At 41.5% G+C, this 19,706-nt stretch overlaps 1 protein-coding gene across 7 annotated transcripts in view; it reads left to right on the top strand.

Annotated features, from left to right (window-relative positions):
- The first annotated feature begins 6,815 nt into the window (after positions 1-6,815).
- Positions 6,816-19,706, top strand: part of svilb (supervillin b) — a 39,242-nt gene continuing 26,351 nt past the window's right edge. For 4 of the 7 annotated variants that reach the window (XR_005072275.1, XM_037085151.1, XM_037085150.1 and 1 more), the window contains exons 1-12: positions 6,816-7,027; positions 9,157-9,220; positions 10,417-10,508; positions 10,611-10,668; positions 10,789-10,937; positions 11,292-12,126; positions 16,024-17,379; positions 17,840-18,013; positions 18,190-18,227; positions 18,345-18,406; positions 18,719-18,849; positions 19,133-19,219. Coding sequence is in view for 6 of the 7 variants with exons in the window: in XM_037085151.1 (XP_036941046.1) it covers positions 6,967-7,027; positions 9,157-9,220; positions 10,417-10,508; positions 10,611-10,668; positions 10,789-10,937; positions 11,292-12,126; positions 16,024-17,379; positions 17,840-18,013; positions 18,190-18,227; positions 18,345-18,406; positions 18,719-18,849; positions 19,133-19,219 (3,107 nt within the window). In the remaining variant the exon portion in view is untranslated. The remainder of the gene's footprint in view (positions 7,028-9,156; positions 9,221-10,416; positions 10,509-10,610; positions 10,669-10,788; positions 10,938-11,291; positions 12,127-16,023; positions 17,380-17,839; positions 18,014-18,189; positions 18,228-18,344; positions 18,407-18,718; positions 18,850-19,132; positions 19,220-19,706) is intronic. The other 3 variants (XM_037085154.1, XM_037085153.1, XM_037085156.1) reach the window with 3 other exon arrangements.

Genomic DNA, 19,706 nt, shown 5'->3' with positions numbered 1-19,706 from the left:
CATACATGTCTTTAAGATTGGTCATTCATAGTCAATCATTGCTATATCAGAAGTGAAGTGTATTGTCCCAACCAAGCCCTGGCTCGAGTAACCACATGGGTATTAGCATTCCAATCTCCAGATTATAGCTGTATGGTGGCATGTGTGTGCAGCTGATCTGTCAGCTATGTGTTGGGCTGGTGTGTTGTTCCAGCACTGGCCAGGCGTCATTTCTCAACAGTTTTGTTTTTATAGTGAGTGCTTGTGACTCCGCACGGCAGTTGCTTGCTTGCTTGCTTGCTCTGCACCTGTTGCACTCATCAAAATGATCGGACAGGTTTATTGGCCAGACCCATGCCTGACCTTATGGCGTTGGGTTGTGTTCATCTACATGTAAGAATACAGACCTGCACACATCTCCCAACTGTTTCAGACACAGAATTAATTGAATGCTTGATTCTTTGTTAAAATAGGTTGACATTTACATAAATATAAACAAAATCATAAATGGTTCACTGACCGTTGAATCAGCTTCTCTGACTAGAGCAATACTTGGTAGCGCCAGGTATGTTTCTCCTCGAGGCAACAAGTGAAGATTCTTGTATGTTTTTCTAAAGGCAATGGTGTAATATAGCTTTGTAACTGATGTATGCAAGATCAGAGAACTAGCAATGTTGAAGATTTTTGCAGCAAAATTCCACAATTGTAAAAATCAAAGGGCAGATTTAAATTTCTGAAAACAGCAGTGTGTTATATTAATGTTTTGCTTAACAAGAATTTCAACAACTCCAACTGTTTGGCGCGATCAGCATCTTCTCTCGCTGTACATTGATTCATCTTCCCGCTGCTCCTATTTAAAGAGGAACTGGTGTGACCTCTTGAATATGGTCTCATGCACCGGTTAATTTGTAACTGGTACCCAGCACCATCTCTGGTTGGCCCCACTGCCTGCTGTTACTCTCAACACTTAGAATGTCAGAAGACTGAGAGCTGTCCGCAGCCTTCTGCTGGCCTGCTAGCATGATGACCTCGTTCTGAATGACTGGTGCTGTTACATGACATGGATCAGTGATGGCCACTATAGTCATGCTCCTAATTGGGAAAGATAAATCTTCATTGACTTTTTTAATGCCCAAAAAAGTTAAATAAACCGACTCTGTTCATTTTCATGGCTGAATAAACTGAATAAACAAACTGATCTTAAAGGACAACACAATTTCATAGTGTTTAACTTTGTTTATATTTGGCTGATCCTGTCACCATTCTAGCTTCAAACTGGAGACCTTATTTTAGAACAGCTTGTTTATTAAGTTATCAGATCAGAAATGTATTTGTTCATTCTTAAAATTTTCAATTAGTCAATTACCAGATTAAATTTCGATTAATTTAATTATTGACAACTAATGGATTTATTTATTAACCATGTCAGATCTAGGTAGAATATAACAATGATATTATATTAACAATGATATCATGATTAGTATGGTATCATGGTTTTAAATGCATGCTTTGGTCATTGTATATAGATAAAGAAGGTGGTGTTGGAAAAAGAATGATTGAGGTGAAGTTATAGTTATATGAGGCTGTTATGTACAGGTGCCACTAGATTGATATTTTGAAATTGAATACTTGTCCTAATTAGTAAAATGAGTTCATGTACAGCAGGCAGCACATAATGAAAATATCCTACCATGATAGATATGAAAAATACCGAGGAGAGATTGCAAAAGAAACATTTTTTTATTGCTGTTGGTATCTCCTATGAAATGAATTTCCATATATGATGGTGTTCTTTAGGGCCACTAAGAAAGAAAAAAAGGACCAAAGTTTCATAATAATAACCAACTAATTCCTTTAAATATTTGGCTTGGCCAGTTTATGTGTTCAATCCAGGGAAAAGTAGTGGCCCTGCAGATATAAGCCTGCACTAGTTTGGAGGCATGCTGCAACAACTAACTATGCACTGTATGCATGTCTGCTCATAAGTTACCTTAAGTTACATCATCATGTTACATAATGTGAAGATGTTCCTGGACGATGTAACTTTAAGAAAAGACAGCCAAATTCTCCAGTGACCACTTCTGGCATGAAATCCTCCTCTTCCTCCTCCTTCACCCACACTGTCTTTTTCTCTCCTTCATTCCTCCCTCCCTCCCTCCAGCTCTGCCTAAGTGTTGCAGAACTTCCTAAGTGTCTCTCCTGAGCACCATGCGCTGTGCTCATCGATACCCATATAAGAGCAGAGCAGGCAGATTTCTGTGCCGCGTGTCAGGCAGAGTTGATGCAAGGCAGCAGAGAGGAACGCAGATCTGGATCTAAAGACAGAACTGCCAGAGTAAATGTTTAAGGAACAGGGAAGGATGAAGGTTCCTGCTCTGCTGCTTCAGGCTCTCACTTGACCTGTTTGTGTGTGTGTGTATAAGAGAGAGTTTGGATCATGCAGTTCTTCTGCATGTGTCTGCAAGTGTTTATATTAGTGCACATGTGTCTGCGTCAGGACATTAGTGCATTAGTACAAGCTAACCAAAACAAAGAATGTTTCTCCTAATAAAGGCAGGCCTGGTTGGAGTACAGCAACCGCTGCTGCCAAAAATGCAAAGAAGTCTCTAAATTAGTAATCATGTCTCCGTTAATGCAATAATTACTGGTAGCAGCTAAATGCCATGGCTGAGCAAACCATACTGGCAAAATAAATTATGCCATCTACAAACTGTCAGAAAAGCTTAGAAATATCACATTGTAGATTTAATTAATAATTTTTGTGCATCATTAATACAACTAACTGAATAATAATTACTGACAAAATTGATGAAAAAAAGGTTTTAAAAGCACACATTGAACAAACTAAAAGCTTGTTTGCATGTGATGTCACGTCATGCATCATGGTCGAGTCGACTAAAATCCAATATATCTGTTATATATGTTGTGTGACCATTGATAAAGAAATGAGTCTAAAAAATAAAGAAGACACATTTGTTTGTTTGCTGTTGGTGTCCTGATAGGAACAGGCATAATTGACAGGACTTCAATGTCCCTTGAAAATATTATATAGTATAATACAGAATATCACCTTTTCCTTCTAGTTTGAGCTGAGGCTGCTTTAACTGAGAGGATTGTCGTCTATATAAATTGATTGGTTCTAACCAACTGAGTATCAATTGTGCTATAAACTATCCTTCAGCACAGGATAACATTTACACCAGGTGAGCTGTCTCATCCAGTTTACTCACCTGGCACTGTCGAAAATAGGCTGTTTGTCAATGGATAGTCTATGTGTTTTACTCAGTTAACTTTTAGAAAACTCTCACAATAGAGTAATTGAGGATTGTCATTGCCTGAAAGTTGATTACCTGTTTTGTGAATTTAAAGCATGTTATATGTTTAAACAGAAATGTCATGCTCAGGCTGACTAAAAGGATCATGGTTTCCATAGAAAAAAAGTCTGCCCTTAGCTGAACCCTGTAGTATGACTTGTGTGCTGCTGAGCTTCACGTCTTAAAGTTTGATTAGCAAAGAGATGTTTTGATGCTGAGTCACAGGGATTTGTTGAAGCGCTTCCCCTTGGATTGTTTACATGATGTCCTGGGTGTTGAGTTTTATTGAGTGCTTTGGACATCCAGTGTTGCAAGATGAAATTGTTGAACTGAGTGTCACATTTTTGCTTGACTTTGACCCAAAAACCAAGAGACAGTTGAAGTCTGACAAAGGGGTCTCAGCGGTGCAGGTTTTTTGTAGTTGGTAACATGTCAATAGCAGACAGCAATGCGTCGTTTGAGAGAGTTATAGATCTTACAGTTTACTTGGTGACATGACATGACAGGCACCTGATACACATTGTTGTTGATACATTTTTCTGGGAAATTGTTGTTTTGTCTTCTTTTATGTCCTTTGCTATAGTACAGGCGTATCCAAACTGTTCCTGACTAAGGGCCGTGTGGCTGCAGTTGATTAAATGAGTCACGTCTGGTGTGCTGCTGCTCGGTTGAAAAGAAAACCTGCAGCCACATCGGCCCTTTCTGGAATAGTTTGGACATGGCTGCTATAGTATGTTCATTTGCTTTAGTATGTTTAATTGCTATAGTATGCTTTCTGATTAATATTTTACTTTTAATGCCTAAATGCTTCCTTTGGCATTATGTTCAGTGTTACTTCATGCCAAAGAAAGAAAAGCCAGTGGAATTTACAGACCTGACAACTGAGGAATTGAGTTTGACTTGAAGGATATATGTATGCCTATAAAAAAACTTTTGGTAGTACTTTTACATTTGAAAAATAAGGTTCTATTTTTTTTAGTTAAAATTTTATTCACGTTGTTTTTCTGTTTTTTAAATGACAATGGAAATGCTTTTCAGCCAAGAACATCATATTTTTAACATTCAGACATTAACGGTTGAACAGCAAGAGCTTGTTTTTGTATATAAAAATGACAAAAAGTTTATTCAAGTGAGATGCTAAACTCCTTTTGAAAAACACAACCCCAAATCTTAGCGCTAATTTGTCAACAAATTGAACTTAATCTGAATTTCCTAAAAAGGTCTGCAAATCCAAGATGTTAAACTGGTCACAATGTCTGACACAAGTTCCCACGTTGTCACTTGACTCAAAGTCCACCTCAGTTTGGTTTCTTGGAAGGCTTCAAGTACTCTGTTGTATGCCAGTGAGGTTTACTTCTAAGAAAAGCCTTATGAATAACGGGAGATCTTGTTTTGAAAACATAAAATGTGTGCAACCAGTGAGATAGAGAGTGAGTGACGGAGGATGTATCATGTTTGTTGCTATGCAGGCTTGCATGGACATTAACAATGGAAGGACGGGTAACCAGAATGAAGTAGAAAGAGATAGGTAAAGAAGCAATCATATGCCAAGAATGCAGAAAAGGAGTTGAGAGAAATGAGTAGGAGGGATCAGAGGAGCGAAACAAGATGGATGGCAAGAATGACAAATCTAAGGGGTGAAAATGAGAAGGAGTGGGAAAACAAAACAAGGCAGCGCAGAGAGCAGGCGTGGAGACGGTCCCCTGGTAAACATGGCAGGCTGGCTTACAGGGTGACCTCTCCCCGAGGCAGCCACTCACAACACATGTTGCCTTATTAGGGGTGTCTACAGGGAGAGAAAGCAGACTAGGGGAGGATGGTGGGGGGCGTTTGTGTGTGAAAGGGTGAGAAAAAGCATCAGACAGAGGAGTTGGGTGAGTGTGCAATTGAGAAGGGGTAAGACGTCTGAAATTGTGTAACAAGAGTAAAGGGCTGTATTTTTGTTGTCAGTTTACTTATTCAATACATTTCAGAGAGCTTTAAGATTATGTTGGAGTTCTCTCACATGTCTAGTGTGACACTGCAGATATTCATTCACAACAGCAGACATCATGTTAAGTGGTATCATACTAAGATAGGGCTTTTTTAGGAGAATGCTTTTCTGTACGTTTGTTCTCACCGACGAGTGCTGGAGGTTATTCTGTGGTTCATATGTAGTTTTGTAAAGATTTAAAACGTTGAGAGCTCAATAAAGAGAATAACAAACTGACAGCTTGATGTTTTTTTTCTTTTTTTGGGGAGGGGTAACATTGTACACAACAAGGTCAAAACCTCAGTGAGCAGCAAAACAATACAAACAACAGAAGTTTCTAACTTTGGATTATTAGCATTATTCGTCTTCTGTGGAAAAGAGCCCATATACTCATTCAAAGAGCTACAGTAACTGAATCTTTGCCTAATTCTGTGTGTCATGCACATGTGTTTTGCGACATCCTTGGCTGGACTGGACCGGCCAAGGGTCAAGGTGCTCAAGTAACCAGAGGTGAAGTCTGGACACTCACTGTAGCCACCACCGCCAGTCCTTGCCACACATTACCAGATATAATGATCGAGAAAAGTGGGTTTTAAGAACGAGTAGATGAGATTGTTTCTCAGCTACTCATTACATCTGACTTAGCATCTGACTCAGGGCATGAAGACACGCTGTGGCAGCGACTGGTCAATCACAAGGTAGCCATGCCCTTAAGCAAACCTATTATATATTGTCTATTTTACTGTAAATGGGACCATAACTAACTGAATGAACATGAAACTAGAGAATACGACTATAAATCAACTAAAGAAACTGTTTTAGACTTGAAGTAATCAATCACATGAGAAGTAGAATCATTTTCTCATAATGTTACATCAATTTGACTACTTTTTGAAACCAGTGCAGAAACCAATATTTCTGACAACATTTAAAAGCGTTGTCAGAAATCTTTGCCAGTGATGTTGTTTTTATTCGTTAACGATTCGAATAAGTCTGTTCAACTGCATTGCACGGGACATCTCAATAAAGCCTTCAATTTTTGCTGAACTGGCATCAATGCTGCCAGTACAAATCTTACAACCATAATGAATCATATTCCCAGTAGTAGACTCTGCTGCATTTAAACACTTCAACAAGATTTCTCACTGATGTGGTAATGATGTTAATATCAGTTTCTGTTTCTTTAATATTTGGAATTTTGTGGGCACCCGGGCACCATGGCTGAAGCATGCCTGATATGTGCGCGTGTTTGGTATACCATCCGATTTCCAGTTACCCCGGACCCCATACCACCCCCTGCAGCCCTGCTGGCTACCTCCTCCAATCCTGTTCCAGAGTTTTTATCATCAAGGCTAATTTCTGCCTGTAATCTGATTAGGGCTCTGAGCTGCTTTAGCACCCTGCTGTGCTGTCTCTCGCTCTCTTTCAGCTGCCTTGCGTGCACATACACACACACTGACATGTACACACACACACACACACACACACAGTATGACAGCTAGTCTGTGTTGGCTGTAGCTTGCAGTCAGTCTGCTGTGTGCTCATCTGTGTGTGTGTGTGTGTTCGCGTTGCCACCTCCATCCCTGCCTGTCCGCTTGCCTGTAGCAGCCCTCACCTCCACCACTGCCACTCCTGCTGTCCACCACTGCTGTGACTGGAGGGGAGTCATAGCAACAGGGCATCCTTCTGTTCTTCTTAAACATGTTTCGAAACCCATGGATATCTAGTTACCATGTGGACCATGTGGAGCCCTGTGGCCAAGGTAAGGCCTTTGAAAGGGGAGGGCTATAGGGTGACTTTCTTTACCCACCTAAACTCTATAGATTGCACGGGGGATTCAGCTAATGCCATTTAGCTCTTTACTGAGACAAAGTTGGCTCTCACTGATACTGTAGATAGAAAGGTCTGGCTTGGTTGGACGGACTAAGAGGCATTGAAGTTACCTTGTTGACCCTTTTACTTGGTTGGATAAGATGAATTAAGGATTCGTGATGTGTGTAAGAGCTACTCATCTCTGTCTAATGCGTTTAAGGATTTTGGGATATTATGAATAGGAACAAAGGGGTTTATCTTTTACCATTAGCATGATTGTTAGCATCATTAGCTGTGAAGGAATGGAGAGTAAGTTTGAGTACTTGAAAGATAATTTTAACTGCTGTATATTCAACAGGTGAACCCTGCTTTTTCCTTCCTTTGGGAATGCACTCTATCATTGTCTGCTGAGATGGAACCTTTTCATCTTGAACTAGCAGACTTTCCAAACAGATTGTGTGAAAGTGAAGGCCCATTTCACTCAGGGAGTCTATTTTGCACCTCTGAATATTTATAGAAAATCTCCTCTCCTCACCACGCTCACTTTGGGACAGTCAGCAGCCTAAGCTGCTCTCTGGCACTGCCATCCTTGAGCCTTGTGCTGCTTGTTTTGTTGACAACCTGCAGGCGTTTCCAAGGATGACTGACTTGTGTGCAAGGGGCTTTCCAGACAGATAAACTGATACATGTACACACACCTACGCAACATTCCCACAGGCGTCCAAGATCTTGAATGTTTGTGGATTTGAGATGAAGTCATGCTTTAGAGGTTGTGACATTTATGGGTTTTGAGAATGAAAATAGAGCGCCGAAGTTGCTACGGCTATTTCTTCATCTCTTTGGTGCTTTACATCCCAAGCAAAACCTGTGCTCAAGAATTGCATTTACAACATAATAATCATGAAATGAAGACTTCCAGAAAAGAGATCTCTGGTCATGCTTATGTCTAATTCTGACTTGTGTATTGCCTTAAATTTAAACATGTCACTTCTGAGTGCTTGGATTTCACTGGTGCACTTAAAAAAAACACTGAGAATCTCTTTAACATGCTATAGAGGCATCTGCCTGTACCACCACACCTTTCACTCACTTACTTTCTGTCCTGCCAAACATTCCTTGCTGTATTGCCACACAGTCTTGGAGGCCAAAATAAGCCGGAGGTGTTCTGGAGGCGTCTGGAGCAGTCACACGATCTGTCTCCTATACTGGGCTACAACTTTACAACAGGCTGCTGTTGCTGTGACGTGAGAGCGAGGGGGTCAGCTATCAGTTGGGAACTGGATGTGAACTTTCTGAGTAACTGTCTTTGACAAGTGACTCATGACGCTGGAGCTGGAACAGCAGTTTGTCAGTGTTGACTCTGAGAGAACTGTGACTTTTCAGTTTTCAGTTGCATATATCAGTTTTAACTTACAGTGGCAATACTTTCAATGGGTTACAAAATATTTTGTGAAACATGTTCCAAGTATAACTTCTTATCCTTAAAGTGAGATTTGTGATGGCAAACATTTGTTTTGGTCTCTCAACACCCGTTGCTTTATGGATATTATGCAGTATCATAAGAGCATAGACTTTTTTCATGGGAAGCTTGAGTAGAAAAATCAAACCAGCAACCCTTCAGTGGCATCCTGACCATGTCAAATCAAATCAGACTCCTCTTTATGACAAGAAACTGTATTTCTTTAGGTCATGGACAAAACAGGAGTTTTGAGGAAGTCATTGGCGACCTAAGCATTTTTTTCACCAGTTGCTGACATTTTTTAGACCTAACAATTTACTGATTTCTCAAGGAAAGAAACAACAGATTAATTGACAATGAAAATAATTGGTAGTTGCAGCCCCAGTGTGGATTTGCATTCCATTACTGTGTAGCAAAAAGTTTTGTACTTTGCTGGTGAAAGGGTCTGGATGAAATTAATTGTCATAATTTTTTTTTTTTACTCTTCCCAATTATCATACCCTTCTGAATGTTGTCCAAATAGCTGTACTATGATGAACTGTTTTTTTTTTTTTCAAGACTCCTTCAGTAGTGTCGACACAGACAGACTGACTGTTGAATTTCTCTTGTGTCTCTTTTAGGAATTAGCTCTAAAGCTCCCACCAAGCTCAGCAGCTCAGCCTCATTACCAACAGACACTTTAAGGTGAGTTTTTTGGTTTACAGTTCCCACACTGGAATGGATCAAATAATTAGGATTTTTTTGTATGTTTTTGGCAGATTGATTGTTTTAACCTGTCGCAAAGAATGGCAGTTTTAGATTTGCTAAAGTTTAAGGGCAAAAACTGGAGCTACAGAGATGACTTTTTCTATTCTCTAATAGCATTTACAACTGTCTCATTATGCTCAGTCATCAAGTCAGGGATATGTAAGGATATAGATTTACAACAGTAGAGTGCTTTAGCTTATCATGAGCAGTAAGCATTAAAAGCTGGAGATGCCTGGAACAGCTTATCCCAAGACACTTTTTTGTTCACATGGCATTAGAGCAATAATACCCCTTCAGGGGCACTTTGCACAAAGCCCCCTTTTTGCATTAGTTTAAAGTGTTTCTGCTGGTGGTTAAGCATTAGACCTTTAGCATAGTAAGCAAATTACCTTCACTCCTACAGAAAATGTAAGACAGAATTCACCAGTATAACAGCTATCCAGTCCAAAAAAAAGATTAGATTGTGAAAATCTGACATAGTAAAGTATAAAAAGTAACTTGATGAGCAGCTTCTCTGTATTTTCTCCTTTTTTTATATGCAGAGGTCTACTCTGAGCAATGAGATGTGGTGGACGGTGTTGTCTGGAAAGATGTTAGAAAATATGTCAAAATAAAAAAGACTGTTGGTTGACTCTGCCCTAAACTGTTCCAAGAGCTTTTTAGTAGGACCTAATTCATCTCCAAAGAGTTAAGGATAACAATTAAAATATAAATTGACAGCTTTTTCAACAATAACAAATTAAAGAGGAAAGAGAAGATAGGTGAGTTTATTTATCCCAGCTAGTGTGATCTGTTGATAGTGAGATATAAAGGCATTAAGAAGACGACCTTGATTGTCTGTTTCCATTTGGAGGAGAGTCAAGACATGATGACCTAGTTCTTAAGATGGATCCTGTTGGAAGTTTCACCTTTACCTGCCATCACCTCTTTAAGTCAAGGCGACTGAGGGCTGTGAGGACAGCTGATTTAGGAAAATAGTCACAATGTATTGTCCTTGTTTTAGGTAGTCTGAATAAGTTTAAGGATACTATTACACTACACCACCATTCCACCAGCTACTCTGAACAACTGCTTTGATTAAATGTTTTGTATTTATTAGGAAATCATGTTTGTGACTCTGTGTTCTCATTTAGTTTTCAGAGTGACTTCTCCTTAAGTGGCAAGACCACCTTGGTCAAGAGTGTTTCAGACACAGATGCCAAACTTCTGTCTGCCCTTCCCAAAGGTGTGCATTGGTTCTAAACACACATAATCAGTCATAATATAATATACAGGTTGTTAGTTATGACATTGGTTCTAAATTTATATTTTCTGTTCTAATATTCAGTGTCAGAGTTAAAGAAATACTTCGAGGGGGCTGTCACAAAGGATTTGGGAATGAACAGGTATCTCTTTACTATATTTTCACATAAACAACTAAATAAAACAAACAACTAAATGTTTACATAAAGACTAACTTGATTTAATAGATGCTCACCATATGCTCTGCCTTCTGTCTCTGACAGAAAGGAGAGGATAGCCCGGCGCCTGGAGGGGATTGAAAGCGACGCTCCGCCTGCGCTGGTGCCCGGTGGTTTGGTAGCCAACAGAATGCTGGAGGAGGATCCTCCGCGGTACACCCGCGCCTCTGATCCCTGTGAGCCTTGTGTGATGGGTAAGCATGGCATGATGCACCGCAAAGATATATGATGCTGCCGTTCATGGACTTGAATTGAGAATGACAACCATATTTGAAAAAGAAAAAGAGCTGCCATTCAGTAGTTGATATAAGTCCTGGTTGTTGCATGTTGCATTGCATGAGGCATCTATTTAAAATTTTAGACACTACAGCAAGTCCAATATGCAGTATATGAGCTTTCAGTTGTGCCTGTGTCTTGGGCTTTGGCATGAATAGTATTCAGAAGTGACAAGCTGTTTTTACAATGACCTCTATGTGACATGAATGCAGCATTGTTCTTGCTTGGAATATTGCTGATAACTAATTAAGCATTTCCACTGTTTACCACAGTGAGACGCTACAGTCGAGAGGAGCTGGAGGCACCCCAGAAGCAGGTGTCATCTCATGACAGATCATCCCAGGTCAAAAGCAGTGTTGGCAGTGGTCGTCCAGAGCCAGTGGTGGTGTATGTTGACCCAGTAACGTTATCCACTGCCTCTACACCAACATCTGGCCCCACAGACCCCACCAGCCTCAGCTCCAAGGCTGAACGCATCGCACGCTACAAAGCCGAGCGTCGGCGCCAGCTGTCAGAGCGCTATGGCATCCTCCTTGATCAGGAGGCAGACATCGATTACACACCACGCTACCGTTCCCGGCGTGATACAGACGTCTCTGACCGACAAATGACTGCCCGGCGAGACAGAGACAGTCAGCAAGCTGAGGAACCCGGACGGGGGGCCAGAGTGCCGTACCGCTCTGGTGTGGGCAGAGTTTACATGAGGACTCACCCCGACCCTGCTGCCGTTTCCACTTCCAGCCCTGCTCACTCAAACCAGGCCCCTCCCCTAACTCAAGAAAGGCCGAGAGGATTCTCGGAGCAGGAAAGGGTGAAGAACATGGAGAACTACCGGCGTGGTGGAGCTCAAGAGCGCTCAATCACTTCTAGAACCAGAACTCACGAGCAGCATCCATCCCAGTCCCAGCAGCAGCAGCAGCACCACCACCACCAGGACAACGCCCATCAGGAGCCAAGCCCCGCCTCCACCAGGGATTACAGCATCGCAGCGGTGCCCAGCTCCCCTCGCACCGCCCGCCGCGCCTCACTGCCCTCCACACGCTATGGCATCTCACCTGGGGATTTATTCATCGAGCAGCAGGCCCAGAGCATCCTCAACAGGCAGGGGTGAGTTTATAAAAGTCCTCAGAAAATGCTTGAAAACTGAACTAAACCTGAAATCTGTGGTGACTTTCCCGCACTTGTGCATAGGTAGTGACCAGTAACCTTTGGTTTGCTAGAGCTGAGGGGGGGAGGAACCAAAGCGAGCAAATACAAATATGATGGAACCTATCATCATTTACATTGTTTGTGTAATTGGAAGACAAATGTTCTGTACTGCAAATTTAACTTGCGTACATGATAAAAATACACCTTTAGAGTCCAACAAGATGCTAAAATTAAGTTTTTGTAATGTGTGTTCCCAGGCATGTATGTCAACACACTGAAAAAACTCTGCTGTTCATACTCGTTGGAGTTCTTCAAAAATTTGATCATAAAGGAATGTCTTAAACAATGTAGGTCATTATTATGATTAACTAACTTCCTCACTAGGTAGTTCTATCTGCTCATGAAAAAGTCTGATGTTGTGTCTTCGATTTTTTTAGACTACATGTGGTCCAAGAGAATTTAAATACACAAACCCCTGTTTTCTTGAAAATATATACACCAGCTCCTTAAAACTTTGCATTCTATGTTTTTGATTGTTTTTGAACATTTATGAAGATTATTTATAACAATACTTCAAATTGAATTGAGTTTGTGCATACGTTTGGAAAAATATCAACGATAGATCATTGGGCATTCCAAAATTCATGAACTTGTTAATTAGGACTGCCTGGTCTTTGCTGCTGAGCTAGCTAGGCTGCTGCACCACACCAGTATTAGGATCATTCTAGACTGTGGGTCCAGGTCTGTGACGTTTGCCTTGCTCCGGTTTCACATAGAAACTCTCTGGGAAGCTCATCAAGAAAAGGTTGTAGGGCATCGGGGTAGATTGCAGAGTTGGATTCTGGAGGGGATTTGATTTCCCTGCTTGCCCCAAGAGGAAACACTGATTCACCAGCAGCTTGGTTTATTAGCAAAGCGTTTATATCACAATCCACTTGAATATGCTACCACCAAAGGAATGAAAATTGTAGATGTTAACATAAAGAATCAGATAGATTGTGATTTGATGACATTGAAACAGAGATCAATTACAGAATGAACACAGTTCAGACCTGTAGACCTGTGTATAATGAAGAAGTGACACAGGTCTGCAGACACAGAATGAACTGTATCTGTAGACCTGTGTATAATGAAAAAGTGACACTAGCAAAAAGAAAAAAAAGTTTTTTGCAAGCATTGAAAATAGTTACACGTTAATGACAAACCTTTAATGAACACATACACAGCACAGCACATTTTAAAATGATCCTCAAACTGCTCAACATCTGCATCTCCTGGTTATGGTTCAGCTGATCAGTGCAGCTTACTTTGCTCTGATCTTTAAACGAATGATCAGAATTTTCCCTAAGGCTTTGACACTGTCACCGCATCATCCTGTAGCCTGGCCGCCCTGTCAAAGAGCGACTGGTCTCTCAACACAGACTCAGAGAGTGACACGCAGACAGACTGCAGCTGGCCTTCAAGGTACTGCCTGCTCAGGCTGTCATCAGTGTGAAGCCATCACAATGCCCTGTAGTCCACCGGGTACATGTGTTAAAGCTGGCTCTTTATATTCAGAGAAATGCTGATTCATTCTACAATATTTTCTTGTAACCACTGGAAACTGTGCATTAATTTTGTTTGTCTTGCATTTATTCTTTTCGGACACAGCATTCAAAATTATGAAAGGTGCTTTAAAAGTCCTCAAAGCATTTTTATAGGCCTTAAAAAGTTGTTAAGTATTGAAATCTGCAGATATGTTGCCCCTGCGATGAGCTAGCGACTTGTCCAGGGAGTACCCTGCCCTCCCCCGGGGACAGCTGGGGTTGGCTCCAGCAAAAAACCCTGCGACCCCATAAAGGGAATAAAGCTGTTACAGACAATGGATGGACGGATGGAGATATCTTGCAATAATTCGAATAAGAAAACTTTTTTAAAAAATAGTCACCAGATATTAAGCCAGCACATTAAAAACACGTCCTCGGTGGACATGGAGTTAATGTATTCCAGTAGAATTTCTTTATAATAGTACAATATAATATCTCATTTAATAATAATTTCTTAATAACTGGTGTTGTGATCTCCCATTTAACAAGTGTTTCAACTGACAAACCTTCATCCCTAACATAGTCTTTAACTCTTTAACTTTATTCACCAAAAGACTTACTGAATACATGCACAACTTTTCATGTTCTTTTTTTCTGAAGAAGCTTTTTTGTGTTTATGATTATAATCCTATCAAACCATCTCTGTCAAAAAAGCAACCTAAGGGCCAACCTGAGTGTAAGCAGATTAGTTCCTTCTGTTGTTTCATTATAGGCACTAATTGTATTTTGAACACTTTTAAAACACTGTATTATCTATGCTTTACTGAACCAAAATCTCACAAACCATTTCTTTTAATATTTTGCCCTTGAAAGAACGAAAGCAGTTCCAGAAATCAGGGGTACTTGACCCACCTTGTGTCTCAGTCTTACACTATAAACATCCCACAACTCTTTAAGACGTAGCATTTTATTATCAGCACAATACCATCCCCTCCATCTACATTCTTGTAAAATTAGTGTGACTGTGTGTGGTCTGGGTTTCATGAGCAGCTGAGTGGTAGTAGTGAACCGGAGTTGATGGAGTGACAACATTAGTCAGCTTGATGCGCTGACCCAGTCATCACTAAGTCGCAGACTGACTCAGCACTTGTCAGCTGAGGCTGTACTTACATCCCAACTCCTGAGATTTTGGCTTGTTAACCCCTATGAAATTACATCTGAGTCTTGTACCCTGTGTCTTGGAAAGTGTCATAGGCTAAGCCATGCATTTCTCTTAAGATCTTGCATCTATGTTTTGATGTGGTTTCATGCTGAAAGGATTCTAGAGAGAGACAGATTAACAGAAGTTTTTAGCTTTATCAACTGGTGAAATTCACAGAGACATGGCCATCTTGGTCTCATAAGATTGTTACTTAAGCATGAATGATAACCTACAGTATGTCTTTAATACCACATTTGCAAAAATAAGTGGTACAGCTTTTCTAAAGAAAGAATAACCAACACACTCCGTTTGCGGTCCACTTGTTTCTGACTCAAAAATGACAATCTTATCACTTTATAGGTAGTATAAAAGTTTGATTGTGGCCTTATCAGCTGCTTATGCTAGCTAGTATTAGTGTGTAATCATGTACTGTAGCACAAGCACTGTGTAAGTCCTTCATGCCATGTCAGATAAAGTAGAGGCCCATCAATTATGTATGGCTTAGTGGTCTTGAATGAGATTAGAGCGACCTTTAGCTACCAGGGGTCAGAAGGTTGTAGATGAAAATAGTTTGGCTTACTTTTTTGGCACGCAGACATGAGAGCGAGAGGGAGACAGAGAGAGAGAGAGAGAGAGAGAGTTGTGTGAAATTAGACTCAAATTTAAACCCAGGACATGCTGCTACTTGACCTTGTTACAATTCTAGAGCAGGATTTGACAGCCCAAGGTGGACCCATGATAGTCTCATGTCATAAACCATTGTGCAGTACATCTCACAATGTGCATTTGGCGCACACATCATTTTGTGATATACCAGAATACAATACAAATCAGGTTATTTTGATTTTGAACTTAAGGTGTTACATCTGTCAGCTGTACTGGTCACCTAGGCAAGTAGGTGATCATTGTTTACAGTAGATACACCACTCAACCCTTCTTGTTGGATAGAAAAATTGTGGCTGGTTTATTTTATCATTTACCACCTCTTGTGGCCCATGGAATCATAAAAGCTTGGTGTATGCCCCTTTTTTATCACATCTTGATTGAGTTGAGTATGGAGCTTAGGGAGTGCCAGAGCTTTTAATTGAACTGGAATCACAGTGTCCCTTTGTCCATTCCTTCCCCAAGAATCAGAGTAAAGGAACGATTGTCGAGGGATGAAACTATCCAGAGGCCTCCTGACTGGAGTCCAGACAGACACCAGGCTAATAGGCACCGTACGCAGGGGAACACTGCTCAGTATACGCCACAGCGATCAGAACACAGCCATCAAAGGACTGTTTCCCAGCCTCAGCCCAGCCCGGGTCACCATCCTGCCCAAGGCCAAACAGCCCATCCTCCCTCTGCTCCTGAGTACCAGCATCCTGGTCCTGCTGTGGAATCCCAGCCCTATTTAGCCATCCCTGCCCCAGTTGCCACTGCCAAACTTCCTGGACCTCCTGAGGTACAACCACGCAGGAGAGTGAGTGCTGACCAAATCTATGCTTCCCACAGGGAAGCAAGATTAGAGGCCAGGCAGGCCCTAAAAGAAGAGGCCCAGACAGAGGGCCTGCTCAAGAGCAGGAAAGCTGTTTTGCCCTCAGAGATCCGCCGGAGAGAAAGGAGCGTGGATGATACTCATAGGGGCCGGCACGAAGACATGGACTGGCAGAACTACAGCCCAGAATGGAGGAGGAGGAGTCAAGGTGAGGAGGACTGGGATCGAGATAGACCAAGGGAGAGGGGAAGGGAGAGAAATGTTGAGAGGATCAGAGAAAGAGGGAGAGAGCATCTCTCTAGCCATGACGGCCAAGATGAGAGAGTATATAGATCTTTGCAGCCTCCCCATACTTCACATGTTCACATGCAGCCCAGGCAGCATCAGCCCTCTGAACCTGTGTACCATCAAGAGCCTCGAATTCTGCAGCAAGAGCCTCCAATGCAACAACAGCATGATCCCAAAAACAGTCAACATGATGCTCAAATTCAACAGCAAGATCCTCAAAGGCATCATCCAAATGACCACTCAAGACAGCCACAAGAGCCTCTCAGACCACAACAGTCTCAACGACAGCAGGAGTATGAACCCCAAAGGCAAGAGCCTCCAAGTCAGCAGCAAGCCTCCCAGAGAAAACAACTACAGCCCAAACTAGATGAAGACTCCAAGTCTCAGAGACAGCAGCAGCTACATGATCCATTTGCGCACCAGAGGTTTGACTCAGCCGTCTACCTCCACAAGGGCTCCTCTTTGCCTCAAGTAAAACAGAGAAGCATGGAGATAAGCGGTGGGCCCAAACCCAAGATACGAACCCGCTCCAAGTCAGATATAGGTCTCAGTGAGCATTCTGCCATGTACCGCATGGAGAGGGCAGCCAGCAGAGAGACACTGAGGGCCGCTCCTTCATCAGGGGTGGCTAATGGGGAGATGGGCACCCTGGACACCAGAGTGTCAGTGGCACAACTGCGACACTCCTATCTGGAAAATGCCAACCGGAAACCTGAGCTGTAGGTCCACTGGCATGGGCTCTATGTTGCATTGCTAAATAACTGTCTAACTCTGCGTTAGGTAGCTGTTGCAAATAAATAATCCAATCATCCAAGAAAATAATGCTGATAGAAAGTCATTCTGTGGCATGAAATGTGGTGAGTCATAGTGCTATGGTATCTACTATTATTGTGTTTATTGAAGAGCTTAATTTACTTGTGCAAGTTAGAATCAGTTCTTGCAAGTTACCCTTTGGTTTTTGTCTGCTGCTGCATGATAACCCTGAGTAATGGCTCTTCACTGTTGGGTTGCAGTTAGAGTGTGTGCCAATATCAGTGTGTTCTTCTAACTTGAGTGCAGTTTCTGGTAACCTGATAATCTACTAAAACAACATCAAAGGCAACCAACATAATAGTTTTCTTACTTCGATTTTTTGTCTTTGTTGTCCTCGTCAACCTTTCTAAATCTATACAACACAAGAAGCGAGACTGCTAAAGTAGATCTGTCAGCAGTGGAGGTAGATCCGGCTAGCAGCAGTGATCGGGACAGGGGTACCCGGAGGCCTCGACGCTACATCACTCCAGGAGACAGTCGCATGTCGGAGAGATTTAGGACTCAGCCCATCACCTCTGCAGAGCGGCTGGAGTCAGATAGGTACAGGAGAAGCTCTCTGTATTGATCTGCAGGAGCATTTCTTTACAAAGAACAGTACAGTAAAGTGGTTGTCAGAGCATGGGTCGACTTTGGCATTCAGATAATGATAATGTCCCGTGGATCTTTAAAATTAAAAAGTATTGCCTAAATGAAGATGCTTGATGTGTTTTCTGCAGGTCTCGTCTGAGCCCATCACAGTTACAGGAGCCTGAAGGTAAATTCAGCTTGTTCCATGTACGCTCAATTACTTGATCTATTTTAATAACATTGTTGTCATTTCCAGAAGTTTGAATATGGGTAATACCATGTAACACAAATCTTTTTTCATTAGATGAGGAAAAACTGGATGACAGAGCCAAGATGAGTGTGGCTGCCAAGAGGTCTCTCTTCAGGGTAAACTTTCCATTTTATGTACACTTTAATCATAAGGACATATGATTACTACTGTATAATTCTTAGAGCCCAACCAATGTGTCGGTTGGGTCATATTATTGGCCAATAAAGGCCTGTCACAGATATCTGTAATTATTTGAAATTGTTAAATTACCAGTGAAGTTCGCTGTTTCACTGCACTTGTTGGTACACTGTTAATTATCTTGCCTCTATTGCATATCTTTGTCACAAGTGTTTGAGTGATTATATTCATATATCGGCATGTTTTACTCTCTAATTAAATTTTTGTATTTCAAATCAAACTGCTGATAGGAGCTGGAAAGGACATCAGATGTTCCCAAACCTCGCTCTAGAAACGCTGCCATAGAAAGACGTCTAAGAAGAGTTCAGGATCGCTCACACACACAGCCTGTCACCAACAAGGAGGTGGTCAATGCGTCAAGGTAGAGCTGCGATTTTGCTTGTGTAGCTGTATTTCACATCAAAGAGTTTAATGAGAATATACTATAGGTATTCTTTGTTTCTCTCTCCTCCTCTTTACTTGATTCTATTTTCCTCTATCCTTTCCTTCTTTTTCCACTTTTCTACATCTTCCGACTACTCTGTCAACTTCCATGTCTTTCTTGTTAACTTGTGTCCTCTCCTCCTTAGGAACATCTTTGCCTCGCATTATCTGTATTTCACATTGTTTTTTTTACATCAATATTCCCTTTCTCCACTTCTAAGTGATCCTACTACATCATCACAAACTCTGGGCTTCCACACTAATGCAGCTAGCGACCCCAGCCCCACTGTAGTCAGCACCAGCTTCAGGTACAGCTCAGCCTGCTAACTCAAGTCTGCTAACTTACATGTGCTTTGCATCTGCTTGCGTGTTAATGCTCATTGTACTCACCCACTGAATGTCTTTATTGCATGAAAACCATCCAAGTTAAATGATTTTCAAGATGTCACTTGAATGTAAACCATATGGTAAATGGACCTCAATGGGTTTAGAAATAACCATGGAGATACTTTACTCTCCACCCCCCTCTCCTGGTTGCAGAGCTGATCTGCTCCTCCAGCTCATCTTACCGTGTTATTTCTGCCCTCTCATTGTGCTGCTTCTTAGCTGTTTGCACCATATAGGGGAAGGAAGTCAGCGTTTACACAATAACTCATTAAACACGTTCCTTGTCCAGTTTCAAAGCATTCCCTCTTGCTGTGGTCTGCACATGCAAGTCACAAATGTCAGTTACATATCTCATGGAAAGGTCAGAGGTTGAGCCAGTTAAAGCCCTCTGCATGTCTGAGTTCACGT

The sequence above is a fragment of the Acanthopagrus latus genome, chromosome 21, assembly GCF_904848185.1.
Source record: "Acanthopagrus latus isolate v.2019 chromosome 21, fAcaLat1.1, whole genome shotgun sequence".
NCBI classification, from domain to species: Eukaryota; Metazoa; Chordata; class Actinopteri; order Spariformes; family Sparidae; genus Acanthopagrus; species Acanthopagrus latus.
Note: the sequence above shows the minus strand (reverse complement) of the source record. Positions and strands in the feature narration are given on the sequence as shown.